Below are 24233 nucleotides of genomic sequence, written 5' to 3' on the forward strand. Positions count from 1 at the left end.
GGAAATATTGAATACTTATAGATTTTTAAAAAGTCAAGTTTGAAATAATTTTTGAGTGTTTATAGATGTACTTAGAGTTTTAAGGTTTGTGCATAAAGAATTATATCAAAATCATTGTAAATCTATGTAAATATTGGATACTTATAGATTTTTATAGATTTTTAAAAAATCAAGTTTGAATAGCACTAGACTTTTTAAGATTATAGAAAAATCTAATTTGAATACCACTAAACTTTTGTAGAATTTATAAAAGTCTATATTCAATACTTTTAGACTTTTAAACTCTACAAAAATCAATAAAAATAATTAAATTTATAAGATCCTAAGTGTTAGTGACTCAAGAATATCTTCCGGCTGTTAAAGATCTTAGGATAACATAAAAAAAAGCATGTTTGTTTAGAAAAGCAACTCATGTAAAAACGGTCCGGACCGGATTATTTGGATCGGACTCGAGTCTCTAACCTACATATCTGCAACGAGGAGTTTTTTTTCTTGTGTGTCGCACCAAAAAGTTTTTCTGCTGTTTTGGCTCAGGCCCAGCTTCAGTCATCTCCCTCCAAAAACTGTGATTTCGCTCCTTATTCTCCCTTCATACGCTCGTATGTATTATTTGATGATGATAAAAGTTTGTGTTAATTTCTTGTTTATGTGCAAATGTATAGCCGGGAAAAATTTGTTTCAAACCAAGAAACATTGTTTGAAGCTTCGGCATTGAAGAAAATGCTGAAACTAAAAGTTCTTTCTGCGATTTGATGTTTACTTAACTTTATTTGGGGTTTATTGTGTGTGATTGGGCAATTGAGGAGTTTACATTCCGTTGAAAAAATTACCGTTGCTGTTACAGTTTTTTCCTCATCAATGTATTTAGTAGCATATTTCAAGGGCGGTGAAGCAATGTAAGATTGGTGAATATCTGCTGTAGATTATCATCATATTATTAGCAATGATGTAAAAAAGGGCTTTTTTACTTTTCTCGAGCCATTTTTTCAACGTACCAGTCGAAATTACTAAGGAAACCCAAACTCAGCTGCAATTCATTTAGATTAAAGAATTTGTTTCTTCAGCCAATTTTTTAACAATTCCCACTAGAACGCCATGAAAATGTTACTTTTGGCAACTATTGCTTTTTCACCCAGGCATTGTCATTAGAAGAAGTGAATATTTTTCCTGCCGTATATTGATTAGTTAAAATACTCTTTGCAAAGAAATACCATCTGTTTGCTTATTGTTCAGGCAGAAGTTTACCTATATCGCTAGTTTTGCAAATTCTGAATTCCGTTCCTCATCTTTTGGAAACTATTGAGAAGCTAATACATTATAATGCTACTTCTTTATGCTAACGTACCTTCCATAGTAAGTTGGTGTTGGTGTTGGTGTTGGTGTTGTCTTGGATTCAAGCCATTAATAGGGAAAATTGTTCCATACATGTCTTCTTTGTCGTTCCTACATATGGTGCATTCCTTTCAAATTTCCCAAAAATCATGTTAAATCTTGTTAGACATTACTAACATCATTTTAGGTTCTATTTGGTGCTATTTATTGGTATTATTTTGGATTTATAAAGGCTTGGCTCCATAGTTTGTATTCTTTTACTGGGAGGCTAGTTTATATTTTTTAGCTATTTCCATCTTGTTTGTTCCTTATATGAAGCGTGGGTCTTTGAGATCTTTTTTCTGCCTTGGACTTTACTTTTAGGCTAACCATGGGCTGTGGACCTCGGCGAAGATATTCACGGATGCTGTTTTCGCTGCAAGGTAGATAAAACCACCTAGTTTTTTAATTTTTATATCTCGGTTGTTCACCCTGTCTTCTTGAGCACCTTAAAACCCTGTTCCTTTTCTTCCTATCCACAGATTCAATTTAGCAACATGAACAACTTTAAGGCTGCAAATCCATGGCATAAAATCATGGTTACTATAAAGCAATTCTACCATACGAACAGGTCTACAATTATTGACTATTATGGTTCTATTTCCCTTCTCACTGCTCTCCTGTTATTCTTTCACCAGCTGTTTCTTTTAATACAAAGTTCAACTGAGGGTATGAAAATTTGCAGCAAGAATGACATGAAGAATTTGGTTGATGCCCGAATCATTAAAACATCATTTGACCCAGAGGTCTGTCGCCACAATTTCTATCTGAAGAACTTACTCAGAAGGTCCCAGATATTTGAGGCAAGCCAAATGTTTGATCAAATGCCTCGAAAAAATACGTGTTCGGTAAACATGATGATTTCTTGTTTCCTGAAGTCGGGCAATCTTTCTTATGCTAGGGAGATGTTCGATAAAATGGATGATCGAACAGCAGTGTCTTGGACGATATTGATTGGTGCATATTCACAAAACAAGCAACCCCATGAAGCTTTTAATCTTTATATTGAGATGCGTAGGTCGGGGATGAAGCCTGATTATGTCACCTTCATAGCTCTTTTATCAGGCTGTGATGAAACAGTGACCAAGAAAGATGTACTCCAAGTTCATACCCAAATTCATAAATTAGGATTTGACTCGGCTCTTAAAGTTTGTAACTCTTTGCTAGATTCTTATTGTAAATGTCAAAACCTTGATTTAGCTTTTCATCTATTCAAGGACATGAGTGTACGAGATACTGTTACTTTCAACACGGTTATAACTGGGTGTTCAAAAGAAGGGCTAAATGAAAAGGCAATGAAGCTCTTTTTGGAAATGCAATTTCATGGCTTTAGGCCTTCTGATTTCACTTTTGCAGCACTTTTGCATGCCTGTATTGGGTTCGATAGTATTACCCCTGGGCATCAGATCCATGGATTAGTGATCAAGACCAACTGTGTCCAAGATATATTTGTTGGCAATGCATTACTTGATGTATACTCGAAACACGATTATATAGATGACATGAGAAAATTCTTTGATGACATGCCGCAGTTGGATGGAGTTTCTTACAATATTATGATAACAAGTTATGCCTGGAATGAACAACTGGAAGAATCTATGAGTCTCTTCGCTGAGTTGAGGTTATCCGAGTTCGACCGAAGAAATTTTCCTTTTGCAACTTTGTTGAGTATAGCTGCAAATCGACAAGACTTGGAATTGGGAAGACAAATCCACTCTCAGGCATACATGACAAGAGCTGATTCGGAAATTCAAGTTGCGAATTCTCTCGTTGACATGTATGCCAAATGTGACAGATTTGATGAAGCCAATATTATTTTCGGAAAGTTGGTCAACAAAAGCTCCGTTCCATGGACTGCCATGATATCAGCTTATGTTCAGAAAGGGCTAAATGACGAAGCCCTTAAATCGTTCAATGAAATGAGAAAATACAATGTATCTGGGGACCAAGCTACTTTTGCAAGTACTCTTCGAGCCTCGGCAAACTTGGCTTTGCTTTCACTGGGGAAGCAGTTGCACTCTTCCATAACAAGAACTGGATATATGTCTAATGTTTTTTGTGGCAGTGCACTGCTCGACATGTATGGAAAATGTGGATCCATAAAGGATGCTGTTGTGATTTTTGAAGAGATGCCTGACCGGAATACTGTTTCTTGGAATGCATTGATCTCAGCATACGCCCAAAACGGAGATGGCAAATCGACAATGAGGTCTTTCAAGGAGATGGTAGAATCAGGTCTTTGTCCGGATCAGGTTAGCTTCCTTTGTGTTTTAAGAGCCTGCAGCCACCGCGGGCTTGTTGATGAAGCATTACAGTATTTCATGTCAATGACTGAGACTCATAAACTTGTTCCGAGAAAAGATCACTACGCATCTTTGGTTGATGTGCTCTGTAGAAGGGGACGTTTCAATGAAGCTGAGACAATCATGGCTCAAATGCCATTCGAGCCTGATGAAATTATTTGGTCATCCGTTTTAAATTCATGTCGGATCCATAAGAACCAAGATTTTGCTAAGAGAGCGGCTGATGAACTTTTTAACATGGATGTTCTCAGAGACGCTGCTGCCTATGTCACCATGTCGAATATTTATGCCGAGGCAGGCGATTGGCAACAGGTGGCAAAGGTAAAGAAGGCCATGAGAGAACGAGGAGTTCATAAGGTCCCAGCTTATAGTTGGGTTGAAATTCAACGTAAGGTTCATGTATTCACTGCTAATGATAGGACTCACCCGCTTAATGAGGATATAAGAAAAAAGATAAACTCTTTGGAGAAGCGGATGGAAGAGGAAGGCTATAAGCCTGACCTAAGTTGCAGCCTTCAAAATGTGGATGACGAAATAAAAGCCGAGTCACTGAAATATCACAGCGAGAGGTTAGCGATTGCATTTGCACTACTCAGTACACCAGATGGATCACCTATACTTGTACTAAAGAATTTAAGAGCTTGTTTCGATTGCCATGCGGCGATAAAAGCGATTTCCAAAGTTGTCCTAAGGGAGATCACCGTCAGGGATTCAAGCAGGTTCCATCATTTTAAAGATGGGTTATGCTCCTGTGGGGATTACTGGTGACACATATCGTGTCGTGCTTGTATGGAAAAACTTACCTAGAAAATTCTTCGGCAACAAAGAATGCACAAACTATTCAGTTGGAACTTGAAGCATATGCTACTTTGGACTTGTGCAGACGAATCTTTCTTGTGGATGTCAGTATTCGTCTTGAACTTGCTTCAGATCAAAGGCACACAGGCTCTAGTGGATTATAATTTAGCGGAAGACTTCAAACATGTTGGATGATTCAAAATCATTTTGACTAACTTTAGATTAAATTTTAGATTCTGTAGTTTTTTTTTAAAAAAAAAACTTGATTAAATATACCATAAAATTGGCATGATATTGAGTTATACAATGGTGAGACAAAAATATAATAAAATGAAAAAATTGTAATTTTGTTTTTATATATTTTTTTAATATCTTATTAAATTTCAGTTTTATTTAGGTATTTTTTTAATTTTTTTGTAATTTTTGTTTTTTCATCGTAAATGTTGAGTTACGACAAAAAAAACAAATAAAAAATATGAATTCAAATTTAAATTTTACAAACTTAAAAGAAATGCATTATAAGAAAGTTGAGTAATTTCTTTAAAAATATATGTTATTGATAGTTAATAGTGTTTTAATAAACAATTAAATGGGTAATTAACGCATTTTTAAAAAAAATGGAAATAACTTTATTTGAAATTTTAACTTGGCAGTAGTAGCCTAAAGAGGATAATGTCGCAGTTTACTGGAATTCGATGGGGTCTAAAGCCTTCCAATTCCTCAATCTCTTCCCCATTCCAACTTCACGTAATTATCTTCAAGAAATATCTGTCAACAATCTCATCTTTTGGCGCTGTTTTTCTGGCGGGCGTAGCGGCGGTTCACGGTGGAATCTGGACACGAATGTAAATCTCAACCAACGGTCCAGGCTTAGTGACGCATATTTGACGGAAGACTATGATGACGAAGGTGAGTTCGGGTTTAAGAACGCCGCGAAGAAGAGGGTTTGGTGGTCTGATGATTTTAATGGAAAAAATAATGATGATGATGAAGTAGAAGAGGGAGATGTAGGGTTTGGGGTTCAAGAAGCTTCTATCAGCTTTAAATGGATTTCCAAGGTACTGTTTTTTGTGTAGAATTCTTTTGCTTTTTCAATAGTTTGGAATGAAATCGAAATTTCCCAAAGAATAACCTTTTATGTTTCTGCATTTGGTGTAAGTTTGTCTCGAGGAAATCTTACTTTACAATGATGAGTCCACGGCTCAATCTCAAGTCCAGGACTGAATCCAAGGCTTATGGGAAACTTATGAAGTAGTAAAAATTTGCTTGATAGAGGGCAGAACTTAGATATTTGAACAGTAACAGAAAGATTGCCACATCGAACCGATTTTTTTTTTTCAAATTATGATCTCAGGTATTACGATCTTTGGGTGGATGATACCAGCAGTAATCACTTCGCTTGTGCTAGGAACCGGAACCGGAACAGATTCGATCTTCATGGCGTTAGCTCTACCGATTGCCCAGTCCGTGTTTTCTTTAATAACAGACACATTATGGAAAAGGTCCTCTGGTGCCTCGAGAACCAAGTCGAAGAGCAAGAAAAAAACACCTGCTAGAGCTACAAGTAATTCAGGACCAAGAAAGACAAAAGGAACGACTACTCGCACCCGTCCGCAGAAGAGAGCAGGGGATTACACATCGTGGATGGCTTCGAGTAATGTTTCAGCCGAGCGAGATTTTGGTGGCTGGGACGAGTTGGATAATCAGGCCAAGGGTAGATAAAAGTACCAAACACGATGGTCAAAAGGCTAGTTGAACATTGTACCGAGTTGGAGAAACCCCCTATTGATCGAACTGCTACTCATCTATGAATGGGATGGGATGGGATTATATACACTTGTATTTATCATAGAATCATATTCAACCAGTGGTGACACACATTCATTGGCTTGCCATTCTCCTGATAATCATATATAACCAGCGGTGACACACATTCATTGGTTTGCCATTCTCCCCTCATTAAACAACTGAATTTGCTGAACGCTGATCTCTTGAAAATCAAATCTGGCCTCCAAGATTTTATATTTGTGCAACAGTAGTTTTGTTTTTGAAGATAAAAGTGAGGTGATCAACTTGGGGAAAACCAAAAAAAATGTTGATATATATATATATATATATATATATATAATTTTGATAAGTTGTTTACCTATTGTGTCCATTTATAAGTTGATAATACGTATTGATTGTACAATTTTGATATTTTTCATCACATTCAATGTGCGAGTATCTTTTCATAGGTGGACACGATAAGTGAGCAGCATATCAAAATTATATATACTAGTGCACCGATACACACGTTGCGTGTTTATATAATATTTTTTATAATTCATTTTGTTTATATTTAAATGAGAATCATAATGTAATTATAAGAAATAGTGAGGGATTACGCTGTATTTTGATATGTGAATTAAAAAAAATAAATAAATAGAAAAAAAGACCTAATTAGGAATTGATCGTACAACTTGATGTTTAGGAAACAAATTAATATACATAATTGTTAAATAGACAATGAAATTAAAAATTAGTTAATCTAAATATCTCAAAATATAGTAGTTAATCTAAGTTCTCTTAAATACACATGGTTGAAACGGTTTTTGTTGAAATCTTTTCAAATATTCTGAATATGTCATTATTTTTTCACACTTTTTGACAAATACTTTTTGATTTTGTTTCTCTTGTCACAATCCACATCTTTCGTTACTATTAGGGCATCAAATCACGTTTTGTATATTATTTTTATAATTCATTTGATTTATATTTAAATAAAAATTAAAATATAATTATAAGAAATAATGAAAATTACACTACAATTTTGATATATGAATTAAAAAATTATATAAAAAAAATTAAAAAAATTAAGCAGGAATTAAACCTATAACTTGATCTTGAGAAACAAAAAGTTTTTTCACCAAGTTAAATGTAACTTACGTTAAAATTTAAATACTTAATTAATATATATAATTATTAAAATGACATCAAAAATTATTTAATCTAAATACCGCAAATTTAATATATAGCATAGAAAACAACCAACCATTTACAACGGAGCCACTGCAGGCCCAACCATTTATTTGGACGCACCCTTTTGTTAAAGAAAGGCCCGATTTTCCAAGCCCGATTAAAAACTGCAGTTTCTCTATTTTACTGGTACTTAATTTTCCCGGCTGTATGCATGCGAAACATTCTCCGGCATGAACCCGCCGCCGCAGGCTACGGCCCTTCCTCCACTGCCGCCGAACCCCCAGTCTCACGTACACAACCCAAAACCCTCCCTGTCCACAGTTCTCTCCACACTCACCTCCCTTATCGACCTCTCCACAACTACCCTCCTTTCTGTCCCCACCACCCCCGCCTCCACCGACGCCCTCCTCCCTTGCCCATTCAATCCCACACACCACGTCCCTCCTTCATCCCTCTTCTCTCACTACCTCCACTGCCCTTCCTCCGTCTCTCTTCCGCGCACCCTCCGCTACCCCGGCACCCTTAACGCACCGCCCTCCTCTGAATTTCATTTCCCAAGCAACTCATCTGAGCTCTGCTTCTCACTTGAAAGCTATTTCGATCATAATAGCCCTGTCAACAATTTCTTTTACCAGAGCTGCCCTGGCCCTGTTGTCCTGGTTAACAATGACCATTCCATTCCGCCGCCTCCATCGCTTACTTTGCCTAGGGTTTTGTATATCGAGTGTGCTAACTTCAATGAGGATTGCAAGGATGCACTAGCAGTTGGTTTATCGGTAGATGATATTGGGTTTCTTCCATCCGAGATATGGGCAATTCAGAATGAACTGCAAGGGTGGGCTGGTGGGGTTTTTCCGTCTACGTACTCTTTTAGAGTTTTGCGTGCCATTCTGAGGCTGCAAGGTTGTATGTTGTTGCGTTTACATGATTGGCTTGTTGTAAATTCTCCTAAATATGGCGTGATAATTGATTTTTACATCCGAGATCATATGATTTGGTTGGTTAAGTTTTGTTTAAAGGCGATCACGAGGGAAGCTTTTGGGTTGGCAGGGTTTCTGTTTAGTGATGTAGAAATTACTGAGGACGAGTCATTGGGTTTGGGTAACCGGAGATTCGAGTGCCCGGTTTTGTTTAATGTGTTAATATGGTTAGCTTCACAGTTTGGTATATTGTATGGTGAAGCAAGTGGGAAATTTTTCACCCTTGATGTGTTTAAAGAATGTATAATGGAGTCTTCCTCGAATGCTTCATTATTTCCTGTTGAGGGAAAAGATGCCGACTCTGGTGACTTGTACAAAGTTGAGGTTGAAATTGAAGGGCAAACACGAGGTAATATGCCAATGGATAACGGGAAGAGGAATGAGAGAGATAGCATCAGTTGCACTGTTGGCAGCAGTATGATTTTTATCTCACATGTCGCAGCAGCTGTGGCTGCATTGCATGAGCGTTCCATGGTTGAGGGCAACATTAGGGCATTACGCTGTTCACAACCATTATCTGTGTGCCAACGGTATACATCATGCTTACTCATTTACATGCCTTATTGAAACGCCCTGCAGTTTTTCTCAAATAGAGAAAATTTATCACTATTAGACGAGAGATCTTCCGTTGGTTTATATACTATCTTGTAGTATGCAGGAGCTTCAATTTCTCCCGCATTCCCAATTATAGGATTCAGATTCTTTGTGTTTAATTTTCTCATCGAATTTTCTTTGCCTAGGTGAAATTATATGAGTGCTTTGTTGTATCTGTCTATTAGACTTCCGGTAGCTGCCACACTTTCCACACCTTGTTCTTTTTTGGTCCTTTTATTTTCTTTCAGGAGTTTATAATGTTCAAAACAAGCATCTTAGTTATCTACTCCCTTCTCAGCAACATGGAGCATGCATATGTGTCCAAGATAGCTGATGAAGAACGGCAACGACGATCGGACTACAGACCTATAATTGAGCATGATGGGCTTCCTTGGCAGCGATCACGCAATCAGGTTACTGATTATATTTATAGAAATATGTGATGAACATTTAAGAGGTTATAGATACACTACTGATTTCGATGTTATTGTACGATTAAGAATGTTGATGTATGAAACTTAGTAGAAAGTCAAGTGAGGTCATATTGCCTAAAACAGCAAGGATTTGACTGGAGTCTGGACATCTTTAGAAAACCACTTATTCTCTTTGGGAAACTTGTGTTTTAATGTGAGATGACCAGCTCCTCTACGGTTAGTTACAAAAGTTTTCAGGGGTTCTGTTGTTCGTGTGTGTGTGTGTATTTTTATTCTATGCAATCAGATGGTTGATATGAGTATGATGGTTGTAATATTTATGATACTGTTTGCAGGATGTCGCAACTTGCAAGACATTTGTATCTTTTGATAAATACTCATAAGTTTCTATTTATTAATGTCCTATCGTATGTTCACTACATCTATGATATTCTAGGATGCAAATAAAATCAAGACAAGGGAGGAGTTATTAGCTGAGGAAAGAGATTACAAACGCAGAAGGATGTCTTATCGCGGCAAGAAATTAAAGAGAAATACTACAGAGGTACGGATTTTTATGTTTCATTTTCTTCGTTATTTTTTAAATTTTACTCCTCTCCTCTTGTTCATTGTGCCATTTGATGTGACACAAACTTTTGTATGAGAGTTGGGATGGTGAATTTTGGTGTTCGCATTTTTGTCCTCGACATGGTGGTATCATCACTGTGTTAAAGAAGTTTACTTTTGGAAAAAAAATCCATCTTTACAAATTGGCTTGGCTGAATTCTTTGCAACCGTGCAATGCCAGGACTACACGAGATACTAAAATAACACCATGTACATTATCACCTTTTTCTGGGCAGAGGTGAGAGAGAGAAAGGTGCCCGCTATTTCACCCCCAAGTTTTTATGTCAGCAATTTATTTATTTTTACTACTCGCTTGAGTTATATTTCCTTTCAATTTGATGTTCTGATCAATAAATCACTGTATTTAGAACAACTTGAACTAAAATTTTATCCTCCCTCGTGTTGGCCTAAAGGTCACAAGGGATATTATAGAGGAATATATGGAGGAAATCAAGCAAGCTGTAGGGATTGATAGCCTGTCAAAGACAGCTGAAGAGGCAGATATATCTGCATCTGAATATTCATATAGACATGAGAGTGCTTCTGTTGTTTCTGGATCAAGAAATTATCAGGTGACAAAAGATTATGAAGATCAGTCACATGATAACAGACACGAGTTTCACTCTCGTCATGATTCAGAGGACTTCACGGACGGGGTTCTGGCTCAAAGACGAGATTCCAGTTGGCATAGCAGCTTACGAGATTTCAATGGAAATACTGAGAGGGTTGGACATGGTAGAGACGATAACTCAAGAAGCCGGGAGGAAAGACATGGTAGGAGTCAATCGCGAGAACAGATGGATAGTGGAAAAAGGACTGATAATGTCGAAATCTTTGAAGAATGTTATTCCACAAGATCACGCCAAAGTAGAACACCACATGAACGAAACAGTCATAAAAAAGAGGGAGGTGAGGGTGACCAAAGCAGTCGCAAAAGAGAGGGATATGAAGAAAATAGGGAGTATAGGGATAGAGGGAAAAGCAAAACAAGCAGAGATCGTAGAGATAGAGAAAAAGACACAGACGTGTATCGGGACAGAGGGAGAAGCAAAAGAAACCAAGATCGTAGAGATAGAGAGGAAGACAACAGTGGGCATTGGGACAGAGGCAAAAGCAAAATAAACAGGGATCTCAGAGATGTAAATGAAGACATTGGTGAGCATAGGAATAGATGGAGAAGCAGAACCGACAAGAATATTCAGTCAGAGGACAGATACGATCCTATGCAGAATTACGATGACCTGTGATTATGGTTGGTCAAGTCGGTGATGTCATCTCCATTTATCAAAATTTTCATTGCTGTTCGCACTCTGACTGCCGCAAGTGTATTTGTTTAGAATGAGGTAAATTTTCTTGCAATGTTTTCCTATTGCTCTACTTCTGTGAGATCAATATTAAGTAAGTTTCCCTTTAGCTTCATCAAGTGAGCAAACAAGCAGTCACGCAGGTGTCGCAATTTAACCACCACCAGTATCCTTCTCTGTATCCTTCTTGAATTATTATCGGATTTTTTGCTCTATCTTTCTCATTTTAGTTGTTTACTTCCCATTTCTATGCGGTATTTGCTGTTTCACTGAAAAAACAACCTGTATATAACTAACTATTTGCATGTGCTTTTTTGGTTATAATTAGTGTGTCGAACACTCTCAAATGCTGAGCACAAACTTTAGTAATGCTAAATCACACTGGGTTATGAGATAAAATTTCGATGACATTTTGTTTCATGATTCCCAAGTGGGAAACTCAAGGTATCCGCTACAAAGAATATGTTAACCGTGTGATTATTTAGTCCATCGCATGTCAGTATGCTGAGCATGGCAACATTAATTCTCTGTGGAGTCACCTGCTTGAAGGCCCTTTTTGCTGTTTAGATGCCCAATCTAAGGGTCTAGTTTTCCTTCCAAGATAACATAAATTTTACTGGTCATGACGTTTTCTGTGTGCTCTTATTTTTACGTTGGCCTTTTCGAAGGGAATTTGGCTGTTTCTCAGCTGCTGAATTGATTCGTCTCATGGTTTTGAGGTTGATTCTTGCTTGCCTTTGGATTGTTTGCGTAGTCCAGAAGTTCTCATGAGACCACTTGATGTTCTGCGGTTTACGGAGATTTCAATTTTGATCCTCTCCATATTTATTTGTATGTTTCTTTTCTTTTTTTGGTCTTTTGTTGTGTCGTTTCACCTCTTTCGCAAACATGAGAACAGAGCTAATATCTGTTGTCTAATTTTTTTATTTTTTTTAATGAATTGATTAATTAAAAACGGGTAAAAGTTAGTATAAAACAACTACACTGAGCATTCCCAGGAACAATAACAACAATAATTTTCAGTAGACTAATAGATCACAACAAGCTCTATAACAATGTTTGAACCAAATCACACGCATTTGGCACACTTCGAAGCACATGAAGCTTGATCTTCAATATCGTCCTCTCAAGATTCGGTTGCTCATCTTCGAAAATCTTTCTATTTCTATTCCAGATATGGTAAACCGTTGTAGCGAGAGTCATACACTGCATCTTATTGAGGGTCGAGCTACCACGATAAACACCTCGGAAAGCATTCAGAACGGCCGCAGTAGTTCCCATTCTCTTACGCATCCCAAGCCACGAACGAATACAATTCCAGATAGATCTAGCTATAGGACAATCAAAGAAGAGATGACTCACAGATTAAGCAGAATAGTTGCACAAAACACAAGATCTGTCAAGAAGATAACCTAGTCTGTCACGAGTAAGCAACTTGCGATGAGCAACCAACCACAACAAGAACCTATGCTTCGGTAGAATGCAACACTTGGCGATAAGAGGTTTCCAAGGCCATCTATTCCATCTACCGACAAAGAAATCATACGCATTCAACAGTCCCTTAGAGCAACCAAACCACGTACCTAGCATTGCGATCGAGGCTTGCACCGAACCATGGGCTAAAATCATCTCATCACGTAACGCAATGATCTGTTTAATAAGAGGAGATTGCTCTTTATTCCAGTCCCAACTCCAAACACTAGACTAGTGACTGCATTCATGATTAACCCATTTGATCCACAAACAATCTTTCTTCATATGAATGTTTCAAAGAGTCTTCGCTATCAAGGCCTTATTCCGAGCTTTTTAAATTCTTAAGACCCCAACCACTTGCATCCATTGGTTTACAAAGGACACTCCACGCTATGGGGGGGTGTTTGGTAGGCCAAACAAATTTCCGACACTTCGAATAAATTCTATCAATAATGCATGAAGGTAACGGGAGAATAGATAACCAGAAACACTTAATACCCTGAACAACTGACCTGATAAGTTCAAGCTTCTCTGCATAAGATAACGAGTTTCTGGGCCAAGCAGCAACTTTATTCGAGATTGCATCCACAAGTGTACAGTAATCCGAGGAAGTAAGCTGTCTGGATGCAAGGGGCACTCCCAAATATCGAAAAGGCAAGACCCCAAGAGTGAATCCAGATATATCAATGATTTTCTGCTTTTCATTTTCCGGAACACTGCCCAAATATACGTTAGACTTCGAAAAATTTATCCTAAGTCCAGCCATGTCCCCAAAATTATTCACACATTGCAAGATCATAGAGACACTACGAACATCAGCTCTAGATAATAGCAATAAATCATTAGCATATGCTAAATGGGTGATAGCCATGTTTCGGCACTTTGGATGAAAGCCAAAATTTGGATCACGAGACATTCTCTTCAAATCACGAGCAAGGACCTCAATGCATAAAGTGAATAAATAAGGAGAAAGAGGGTCACCTTGTCGGAGACCTCTCTGTCCCTGGAAGTGCCCGTGAAAACGACCATTGATCACAACAGAATAAGAAGTTGTCGAAACACACTCCATGATCCACTTAATGAAAGTAACCGGGAAATTCAAGTATTTTAGTACATCATTCAAGAAGCTCCAATTAACTGTGTCATACGCCTTCTTTAGATCAACTTTGAGCATACACCTGGGAGATCCTCGTTTCCTAGAGTACTTTCGAAGCAGCTCTTGGGCCAAATGAATATTATCCACTATCGATCTACCTTCAATGAAGCCCGCCTGAGCTTCATCAACCAGCTTCCTAATCACGTGGCCGCTGATTTCGGTATCAAGGAGATAAGGGAATGATTCCACTGTTTTATTTCCAATCTAAGGGTTTAGAAATATATCGATCATGTCGCGAGACTTTGTCAAAAACTTTTAACGAAGTACCTGGAAATCTTCACTGGCATCCTAATTTAGTATTCAGATTACATCTAATGTAAAACAATAACTTGACCAGAGTTTGGTTCCTCAACATGGACCAACCGCAGCGTAGACTGAACTATACATATGACTTCGCATTTGATTTGATTGCACAAACTAAAATAATGATTAATTTTAAGCAAGTTATTGGCTGACAAAATTGCATCTTTGGGAACATCACTTCATGAATTTTCTTGAACCAAACACGCATACTTTCTCCATTCACACATGTACGCATTATAAAAGGCTTAGTGCCAAGTTCGAGGCCATCCATGAACGTAGTCGGGTTTTCATGCAATAGTACATCCATGGCCAAGAAATGTTGATTGTATTAGGGGTGACTATTACTAAGCAATAACATAATAGATAAGATTATCCAACTTCGATTTTAATGAGGAAAATGTCTTGTATAAATGTGTATCCTCTGCATGTTTTCTGCCAAAAAAAAAAGATACTGGTTTTTGAAAAGACAGCCGCAAACATTGATAATTCGTGACGAACTTCTCGTGCTAAATCGAATTAGTAAAGAAGGAAACCGAAAGAGAGATTTCTGAGATTTAATCTTCTTTTTGTAATGCTCACAACTCTCTTCTATGTTCAAAGTTTTTCATTGCCCTCTACAAGCTTCCTCAATTTGCTAATTATCAAAATACATTTATAATAATCTAATGAAACAACTATTTTCAAGAATCAAGTACTTGCCTTCAATTTTCTTGATCGTATGCATTTGTGTCATGCAGTTTGTGGGTTAAATTATCGGAGGGTGCACTCAAGTACAAAAACAACTCGAAGACTGGAACGGGCTCTTTCCCAAATCAACCTGCTGTCAAAACGCCTCCTTGTTTTTCTGCACGCCTTAGCCCTTCAAGCCCTTAAAAATCCATAAGGAGATACCTACGTTGTTAAAGATCGCTGGAACAACTGCTCTGGACAAACGTGTCGGCTCACAACTGTGGATTTGATCACTTCTACAGAGGAAGTGGCCAATGCTCTACACTTCAGTCGTCAAATATTTAAACAAATGTTACAGGAAAATGTTCCCTTTTCAGCTCTTCCTCATTTGATTATGCTTGTGGCAACCTGCACCTCTGCAATATCGAAAGAAACCAATTCGTTGTTAGATTACTTGAAGGTTGATGAAAGTGATCATAGAGAAAAGGCTACCTGTCTAGTTGCTGTAATTGCCTCAGTGATAGCTGAGAAAATGAATGATTCCTCTGAGATTGGTGATTTCAATATATGCTTGCCTGCTTTGGTCGAACCAGGTGAAATGAGCATCATGTTTCAGGACTCTTGAATCTTAACCGATAACTATTTGTTTTCTGATTTTATTTTCAAACACGTGTATTTTCATTAAGGGATAGAACTAGAAATTCAGGGGCGACTTCTGTCTTGTTGTGTGGTAATCCCTTAGTTGCCGATCTGACATTTCCTCATGTGCCTATGTGCAGAACAAGTGAATTACATCAGACTCAACTGTAAGTCAAACTTCGTTTCATAGTCACCTCTTGGCTCTTGCTGCAGTAAAAGACATGAACATTTAAGTTTAAAAAAACTAATCTTACCCTTCCTCAAAATGTCATCAGGTAATCTGGCAGAAGCTCTCTTAGCAACGGGTGGCTATCAACCATAATCACACTAATAAAATACTTGATACGAAATCGAAAAAAAGAGATGAAACATCTCAAGGACAATGGCCTCACTGCCTCTTGCTCAGCTCTCTACAGATTCTCAAAAACAGAGATTGATAATGCGGTTAACTTTTCCCCCGAAAAGAAGTACCTGGGGAGAGTCAGTGCAGGGCAAGTTTATAAGGGCATGATACCGAGTGAACAACCAGTGGCAATCAAGCAGTTATATCAAAGAAATACATCAGATTCTTTCGTTAAAGAAATCGAAGGCCTTTCGAGAGTCAGGCATGCGAACCTTGTATGTCTCTTCGGTTGTTGCTTTGAAGATGGGAAACAGTATCTAGTCTATGAATATTGCTACAAAGGAAATCTTGCTGAACATCTCTTGAGTATGTATACGCTATAATATTTTGAATATTTCATGCGAACTTCTGTGGAAAATACAGATGCGTGATCATTTCTATATGATTAGCAGGGAAAGATGGCGAGCTAACATGGGAATTAAGAGTTAAAATCTTGAGAGATTGTGCGTTTGCTCTTAAATAGCTGCATCACAATGTAGATGGTTGCATCGTTCACAGAGACATCAAGGTAATACACAAAATATTTAGATATCTGAGCACAAGACGCAAAGTCTATCAAGAAGATGTGTCTGAATTGGTCTGCTCTCCAAATGACCTTGGTTTTTCTTTACCTGATTTTTCTCTATATTTTTCATTTCTCCCTGCCATTTGCAGCTAACAAACATTCTTCTGACTCAAAAAATGGAACCAAAGCTTTCAGATTTCGGATTGGCAAAAATGATTGGAATGGATGAAAGTAAAGTATTTACAGATGTTCGGGGAACAATAGGTTACGTGGATCCTGAATACATGATTAATGCCAAGCTGACTTGTGCTAGTGATATATATAGTTTTGGTATAGTCATGCTTCAACTTTTATCCGGGCAACGAGTAATAAAGCTAGACCTGAATGGAAGAGATCAACTAATTAGAAAGGTCGCTGTTATCAACACTCAGCTAGTTGCACATCTGTGAACATGCACACACAAGCCTTGATTTCTTGGTGATTCATCAAACGCCCTAGTGGCAAATGCCCAGGATTGAGTCTCCCCCTCCCTCTAGCACGAAAATTGAATCATGCATCTGCTGTTTCCTAGTATGTTCTCCATCAGTCCTATTAACATATTCCACAGTCCAATGTTGGTTGAGGTATTCTACACACACGAGAAAAAATCGCTTATATACTGTCCATGCATCTTTCACAATGTGCGTTAACTAATAAGCTTAGAAAGCCAATGATTCTCAAAAACTTTTTCCAGGCAAAGGACATGAACATGACAAGGCGACCATTGACAGATTTTCAGGATCCATACATGATTGGAGATATTATCACCATAGATTTCGAATCCATACTGCAGATAGCAGTGCTCTATGTAGCCAATTCCCGCTCTGGCCGTCCCACGATCGTTGTGGTTTGTGAAGAGTTGGACAAAGCTTACAAAAAACAAAATGGCTGAAATGGTTGGTGCAATCCTAATATACTGCATTTTCCAGTCGTGTGCACACACACATGCATTTCAAATCTTAATAACTAAATTGTTCTAATATGTCTGGTTCACTTGCAGGCAGCGAGATGGGACAAGAACTTGATAGAAGCCACACCACCAAAAATCTCCGGAAGTGATGCAAGTGTGATTGATTGCAAATACAGGAATTTATTGATTTTCATTTGAACATAGTTCTTACAAATATGGTCTTGGACTGGACATCTGATACACATGCAAGGAATGCAAGGAAATAAAGAAACGAGAAGGGAATGAAGGTTGATTTTGATACAAGAAAGGAAGAGGCCAAAATTAATCAAGGCCAAAGAAATAGAAGAGTGACGAAGAATTATATCATTACTTGTAAATAGACAATAACTCATAAATAAAAGATAGGCAGCATAAGAAGTCAGTTGAGGGTAGTTACGAAGAAGACTATAAAAGGAGTAGGGGAAGAAAGGAGCATATTGGTCCTTGTATTTTCATACTTTGTTCTTGAATAAAGTTCTCAGATTTCCTCTCTTCTCTTGTTCTCTTCATCTCCATTCTATATTCTTAGGAGATTGGCCATCTCGATTCGGCTCCCTAAAGTCGAAAATCCTGTAAAATTTGGTGTCAAAGGACCTGATCATAAGGATGTGATGTTATTAGCACTAACATTGAGCTTAATCAAGATCCTATAAAAAACATTCGAATTCGAATCCGAAATTTGTTACAAAAATTCTAATGATAAAATGCCGAATTGAACCTTGAATAATTTATTAGATTATGTTGGTTTGTATGTAATATTTTATCATAGATAGAAATAGAGTAGATCTCTTCTTATGAGACGAGCTCACGAATATTTATCTGTGAGACGTGTCAACTCTACCGATATTCACAATAAAAAGTTATATTTTTTCATGGATCACTCAAATAAGAGATCTGTCTCATAAAATACGACCTGTGAAACCATCTCACACAAGTTTTTGGCATAAAAATATCATAGGGAATAAGGATACTTGTACCTCAAAAATTATTTTGCCATAATTATCAGCCAGTTTGGGCATTGAGTCAATCACTAACAAATTTTAATTTCTCTAAAAAAAAGATATAATATTGAATCAATAAATGAAAACAAACTAAAAGAAATTAAAAAATCAAATTAGAGATGGCCGACTAAATTCAGTGACATAAACAGATTTAAATACAGCTTCCCTATTCAATTCAGAAAAAATGACAAAGATAAGATATATACATGAATACGCATTGCACGTGAGTCGAGAACTTGCAGATGTTTTCCAGTGCTTATATCTAGCGCGTTGAGCATTGTACCAGCATTACTCATTCGCGTCAGTATATCTTATTCACCTTTTCATTTTTTTCCAAAAATGTCTCAGCCTTCTATCCTGTTCACGGGATTGTCATTTTCGCCGGCTGAGTTAAGCTCGCCTCGTGAGATGATATTCAATATTGTTTTTGTGGCTTGGCTGACAGCACGAGACGTTTTCTTCGCAGCACCAGAAACCATTGGTTGCAGTGAGATGATTGGCAGTCTAGCCCTCTCCTGGATCATGGCTTTTCCAAAAAAGAGTGCAATCATTTTTTCCATTTGGAGGAAAAAACTATAAATACAAGCCGAAAATGAATAGCTTACACATAGTCTGTTGGTGAGCAATAGAACCTATTTTTCGAACTCCGGCTTCTGCTGCTTGAACAGCTTGAGTAGATTTTTTCACTCCGTCTGCTATTTCTTCGCTAGAATCAGAAAGAACATAATACATTATCTTGAAATATCGAGATATGCATTTGAAAATGATGCTACCATTAATAAACTCAGACACTGAAAAGGAAATTTTTCCAGTGGCGAGATCAATCAAAAGTTCTGCAGTTGCAGGATTGATTTTGCCATCCTAGTAAGCATGCATTTTTTACATAAAAATTCAAAATCCAAAATATTAACTAGAATTCCTTGATTATTCCCAGATTAATAAATCTAAATTTATGCTTGCTTTTAACTTTTCAATTTTTGGCGCAATTTGGAGAGGTACATTAGTTCTTAAGAAAACTTTATATAGCTACCAGAGGCTTGATGTAGACATGGTCGAAAAAAGCTTATATACCTCATATCACTTAATTCTAGAATGAGATCACTAACTTCCATGCTTGACAGTCTGATCGCTGCCATTGTACCGGGGAGCTCCTCGTGAGCAGTATCGGCTAGTTTTGAAAGAGATATAGCTGCCCTTCGCATCGCCTACAACAAGTAAAGGCGAAAATAAATCCCTAACCCAATGTCTAATATTTGATGCGGGGCAACCATAAATGAAATGAAAATAAAAGAAGAAAGGGAAAAATAAAAATGATAAATTCACATAGTTGCATTCAAGATAAGCTATTTCATTTATAATCTCTTATGTTGCATTTGGATAAAATGATTTGATTTGGAGGAAATACTTTGCATTCTAATAATTTGAAATTCATAGATTTAAAATTTCATATCCTTCCAAAATGGAAGGAAAATGCATCGACAAAATGAGGAATTTGAAATATCTACCTCAATTTTTTACCCAAATATAAATGATGAAGTGAAAATCCACTAGTTTCAGATCCTTTAATCCAATCACAACCTTATAATAGATGTTTGATAGATTCATTATTTTTCTTATTAGATTTAAGCATCTCAAAGCCAGAATTTCATCTATTCATTGTCTTCCATGCTCAACCATCTCAATGGCATTTGTAACCCATAAAAACCCAAAAAAAAATCACATAACCCCTGTATAAAATCAATAATCTTTCAAATACCCAATTTTAAAAAGCAGGTTTTAAAATCCTTTCCACACGGGTGCTAAATGCAACCAATTGAATTATTGCCAATGGCATGATTGTTTATTACAGCAACGTGGCAAATTCTAATGAAGAAAAGCTGAAAAACACAATCAAGAATGCAGAAGAATATAAACTAAAATTTTAGTGTCTCTCTCCCGTATATCCAGAGTTTCGGACTGGCATCTGGAGAAGGTATCAAACAAGCTAGAGATTTTGACATTTGAGTTGCATTTGGATTGAACGATATGAGTTCACATAGGATCTCAAATGACTCCAATTCATCGTTGTGACTAAAACATAGGTATAACATGTAGGAAGGATTTGAAACTCAACAAATCCAAAGATATAGAAAGAATCTGAATCTTGGATTTAAAATGCCTTGATTTCAGATCCCTCCGTTCAAAGACAACCTTAAAACTTAAAATACACCAAAAGAAAGCTAATTAGATGCTAAAATTCAAAGGCTATGCAGCCGTTTCCACGTAATTCATCAGCGAATATTTTCAACGGATGAAAATAACAAGTAAAAGGCGTATATGTCGTGCCATAAGCTAAAAAAAATAGCTCAAAGCAAAAGACTGCGACCCCAAATGAGAAAATTGCATACCGAATTGTGTTCTAAAAGGAAATTAAAGACATTGCTGCAATACTTACAAACAAAGTTGGTACGGCTGCAACAACAAGGCTAGCGAACGCAGCACAAGTCTGCAAATAAAACGCTTTCAGGTTCGCATTACACCATGTAGAAATCATTGATTATATCAGAAATATTTTAACAGAAAAAAGTAACTTGAGTACCGTGCCAGCGATGAAGACGAGGAGAAAGAAAACTTGGTCACTGAAGCTCAATTTAGGTGGTGGGATTAGATTAGCTAAAAAACTGGGATTTCTCACTTCAACCTTCAGCAATCCATCTCCAGGCTGAGAATCTGGTAATACTTCGAGGTGTTCGATAGAGTCATTCGAGGCCATCTTCGAATCGGTGTTCTCCAATGGGCACGAAACTCTGAGGCGTGCTCTCGCTGGTTTGAACCTGAGCGTAAGGCTGAAAAGGCATCGCGAGCTTGTCGAATAAATTATCTTTTCGGTGTTGAAGCGGAGAGCCGACGGCGAATTGGCGGTGAGCAGCGCCGCCGGGGTTTTCATCTTCATTACTGAGTTACATTAGCCAAGCTTTGAAAACACAGACCAAATTAACTATATCCAGACTGAGAACAACTTTTGCTGCACGTTGTACAACAATTCTCTTGTTGGAACATAAGAAAAATTAATCTTTGGTTTGATTTCCAACACGTTTTTATGTATGTATGAATGTATGTATGTTTTTTTTTTTTAATTAAAAACACCTAATATTTTGGAAATAAAACCAGATATTAATTTTTTAAAGAAAAATATAGGTGAGTCTGTGCTACATAATAAGAAGTATTTATCTCTCTATTTTAATATCACTAGAAAAATGTACGTGCGTTGCACGTAAAAATCTAAACTGGTGAAAATATATGTACGAAATTTTGATAATATTTAAATGAATTAAAACATGGTTAATAACATTTATCAACTGAAACAAACTAAGCCATAAAAAATAAAAAATCATGACCATAGACGGTATATGAATCAGATAAATTATCTTATCCACTTGACACACTTTTCAATATGCTTCTTGGTTGATTTTCAACTCTTTGTCGTAGTTTGTTATAATATGCATATAACTATTTTGGTATGTTCAGCAAGTATCTGATCGTCTTTAACATCTATTATGTTATTTACAATCTTTATCGGGGATCTGACATGCTCGTAGTTTGCTTCTTTATCACTCCATTTTTTCTGTTTTCTACATTGTTTGTATCTGATAATCTTATTTTCCCGACTATTTTTTTATTGTTAAATGATTTTTCCGCTTTTGACAATCATCAACCATAACTCTTAAGAAAAAATACTTTTTCTCGTGATAAGTTTTCACTTGTGACTAAAAATATGTATAACCTATATATTCTTCAACAACATAACCAATGAATGATGTTGCACCTTCTTCAAATATTGTGATATCATTTTTATATATTTAGTATCAATATTATCAACATATAACTATAAGGTTAATAAATTTTTAACAACTATTTCTCAATCACTGTGAGAAAAATACTTGAAATCTCTTCAAATGACTATATCTTAGAATTGTGTCCTCATTTAATTTGACGCAATTGAAGAGTCATCTTGATCGTCATTTTTTGGAATCTTTGAAATAATGATTGCGTGTATCATGTCATGAGGATGATATAGTTTCAATCTCATTTGTTGCGTTTAGAACATAATATTATATTATTCATTGAAACTAAACAAATTTTTTTCTATCGAGTTTATATTTTGTTTTATAATATTTTATATCTTGTGGAACGATATATAAAATTAATTATTGTATTTTAAAAATCTTGAGAAGAGATACGAATAATGTGATTAAGATATGCATATGAGATATCATTCAAATATATGTCAAAGTATTTGTCTCATTCAATATCTCATGATTCTCATCTAATAATATAACCATTTAGATTTCATGAGCATTTTATGATAGTCAAAATTAATTTGATGAAATATTGTAGAATTTTATTTGAATTTCAATATTTGGCTAAGTGAATTTATTTGACGATGGGTTTTCTATGCTACCATCATATATGTTATGAATTAGCTGGTTAGACACTTTGACTAAAAAAAGAGACAAAAACAATCTTGTTGTCACCTCGAAATATATCGAGATAATATTGGAGGAAGTCACACAATTTTTCTTAAACCATAGAAAAATATTAGGCATGTGTTAACTTGTGATATAATTAAAATTTAGAATCATGCAAAAAATCGCATGCCAAAAATCTACTGGATATTATATATTTTAATAATTTATCCATATTTGTCGTTCACCAGAGGACTCTTAGACCTACCAAATTTTGTAGTTCACCTATTATTTTCATAATAAATAATATTACAAAAATAATATAAGCAAATACATAAAAACTCAAACTAAAATGCCTTCTATCAATCTAAGTAAAACAAATTGATTAGAGAATATAATAATGTCGTAAAAATTTTAAATATTGATTTATAGACAGAAGTTTGGAAATACATTTGCCCCAATAAATAAAAAATATTATCTCTTGATATTCTGAGACATAAGGTAAAAACGAAGAAATATTTCAATTTTTTTAATATTTTATAAGTCACTTCAAACCAGGTAATCTAAGCAAACAGAAAACATGCATTATGTGTTTAAAAATTAACAAAATATCTCAACAATAAAAAATTGAAAAATAACCATTTTTGTTGGATATTTGATTTTGTTTTTTCTTTTCTTTGTGCAAACAAACAAATCACATAAACAATCCAAACACAATTACATGATCAATACAAATGACATATAACAATCAAACATGTTAACGATAGGGTAAAAAAACTCCTCTAATTGCAATTGCCCCAATAAATAAAAAATATTATCTCTTGATATTCTGATACATAAGGTAAAAACGAAGAAATATTTCAATTTTTTTAATATTTTCTAAGTCACTTCAAACCAAGTAATCTAAGCAAACAGAAAACATGCATTATGTGTTTAAAAAGTAACAAAATATCTCAACAATAAAAAATTGAAAAATAACCATTTTTGTTGGATATTTGATTTTGTTCTCTCTTTTTTTTGTGCAAACAAACAAATCACATAAACAATCCAAACACAATTACATGATCAATACAAATGACATATAACAATCAAACATGTTAACGCTAGGGTAAAAAAACTCCTCTCATTGCAAGAATACAAAATGGTCAAATGGAGCATATTATTTAGTAATATTTATTTAGCATCATTTATAAAAAAATTGACTAAATATTTATTAATAATTTATTTTTATTCAATCCGACTCATTTCCCTTTGTCTTACTATTATTATTTGACGGCAATGTATAAATTTAAGTAATTAA

General features: G+C 36.0%; 3 protein-coding genes, 1 long non-coding RNA gene and 1 pseudogene across 9 annotated transcripts; 4 read left to right on the forward strand and 1 right to left on the reverse strand.

Annotated features, from left to right (window-relative positions):
- The first annotated feature begins 727 nt into the window (after window positions 1-727).
- On the forward strand, window positions 728-4764 carry LOC142540506 (putative pentatricopeptide repeat-containing protein At2g01510). Of its 5 annotated transcripts, XM_075646730.1 has the most exons (4): window positions 728-1754; window positions 1854-1942; window positions 2010-2174; window positions 2273-4764. In XM_075646730.1, the coding sequence occupies exon 4, from the start codon at window positions 2277-2279 to the stop codon at window positions 4440-4442; it is 2166 nt and encodes a 721-aa protein (XP_075502845.1). In that variant the 5' UTR covers window positions 728-1754; window positions 1854-1942; window positions 2010-2174; window positions 2273-2276; the 3' UTR covers window positions 4443-4764. The 5 variants fall into 5 exon arrangements, with proteins under 5 accessions (XP_075502845.1, XP_075502844.1, XP_075502842.1 ...); XM_075646729.1 differs by having other exon boundaries at window positions 2010-4764; XM_075646727.1 differs by having other exon boundaries at window positions 2057-4764.
- Window positions 4765-5039: 275 nt separating this feature from the next.
- Window positions 5040-6416, forward strand: LOC142540509 (uncharacterized). Its single transcript, XR_012819109.1, has 2 exons — window positions 5040-5530; window positions 5632-6416. It is a non-coding gene; the product is annotated as an uncharacterized LOC142540509 (long non-coding RNA).
- A 1182-nt stretch (window positions 6417-7598) lies between these two features.
- On the forward strand, window positions 7599-11620 carry LOC142540510 (U11/U12 small nuclear ribonucleoprotein 48 kDa protein). 2 transcript variants are annotated; one of them, XR_012819110.1, is made up of 5 exons: window positions 7600-8943; window positions 9306-9420; window positions 9878-9985; window positions 10461-11390; window positions 11462-11620. XR_012819110.1 is itself a non-coding variant. In XM_075646736.1 (4 exons), exons 1-4 carry the CDS (start codon window positions 7664-7666, stop codon window positions 11292-11294), a joined length of 2337 nt encoding a protein of 778 aa, XP_075502851.1. In that variant the 5' UTR covers window positions 7599-7663; the 3' UTR covers window positions 11295-11460. The 2 variants fall into 2 exon arrangements, 1 of the variants encoding a protein (XP_075502851.1); XM_075646736.1 differs by lacking the exon at window positions 11462-11620 and having other exon boundaries at window positions 7599-8943; window positions 10461-11460.
- Window positions 11621-15035: 3415 nt separating this feature from the next.
- Window positions 15036-18191, forward strand: LOC142538439 (putative serine/threonine-protein kinase PBL23; annotated as a pseudogene).
- Window positions 18192-18579: 388 nt separating this feature from the next.
- On the reverse strand, window positions 18580-21501 carry LOC142540511 (uncharacterized). The gene is made up of 5 exons (XM_075646738.1): window positions 21067-21501; window positions 20923-20973; window positions 19560-19693; window positions 19094-19194; window positions 18580-19014 (listed from the first exon to the last, which is right to left on the reverse strand). Exons 1-5 carry the CDS (start codon window positions 21418-21420, stop codon window positions 18833-18835), a joined length of 822 nt encoding a protein of 273 aa, XP_075502853.1. The 5' UTR covers window positions 21421-21501; the 3' UTR covers window positions 18580-18832.
- Between the last annotated feature and the right edge of the window lie 2732 nt (window positions 21502-24233).

The sequence above is a fragment of the Primulina tabacum genome, chromosome 3 (assembly GCF_025594145.1).
Source record: "Primulina tabacum isolate GXHZ01 chromosome 3, ASM2559414v2, whole genome shotgun sequence".
NCBI classification, from domain to species: domain Eukaryota; kingdom Viridiplantae; phylum Streptophyta; class Magnoliopsida; order Lamiales; family Gesneriaceae; genus Primulina; species Primulina tabacum.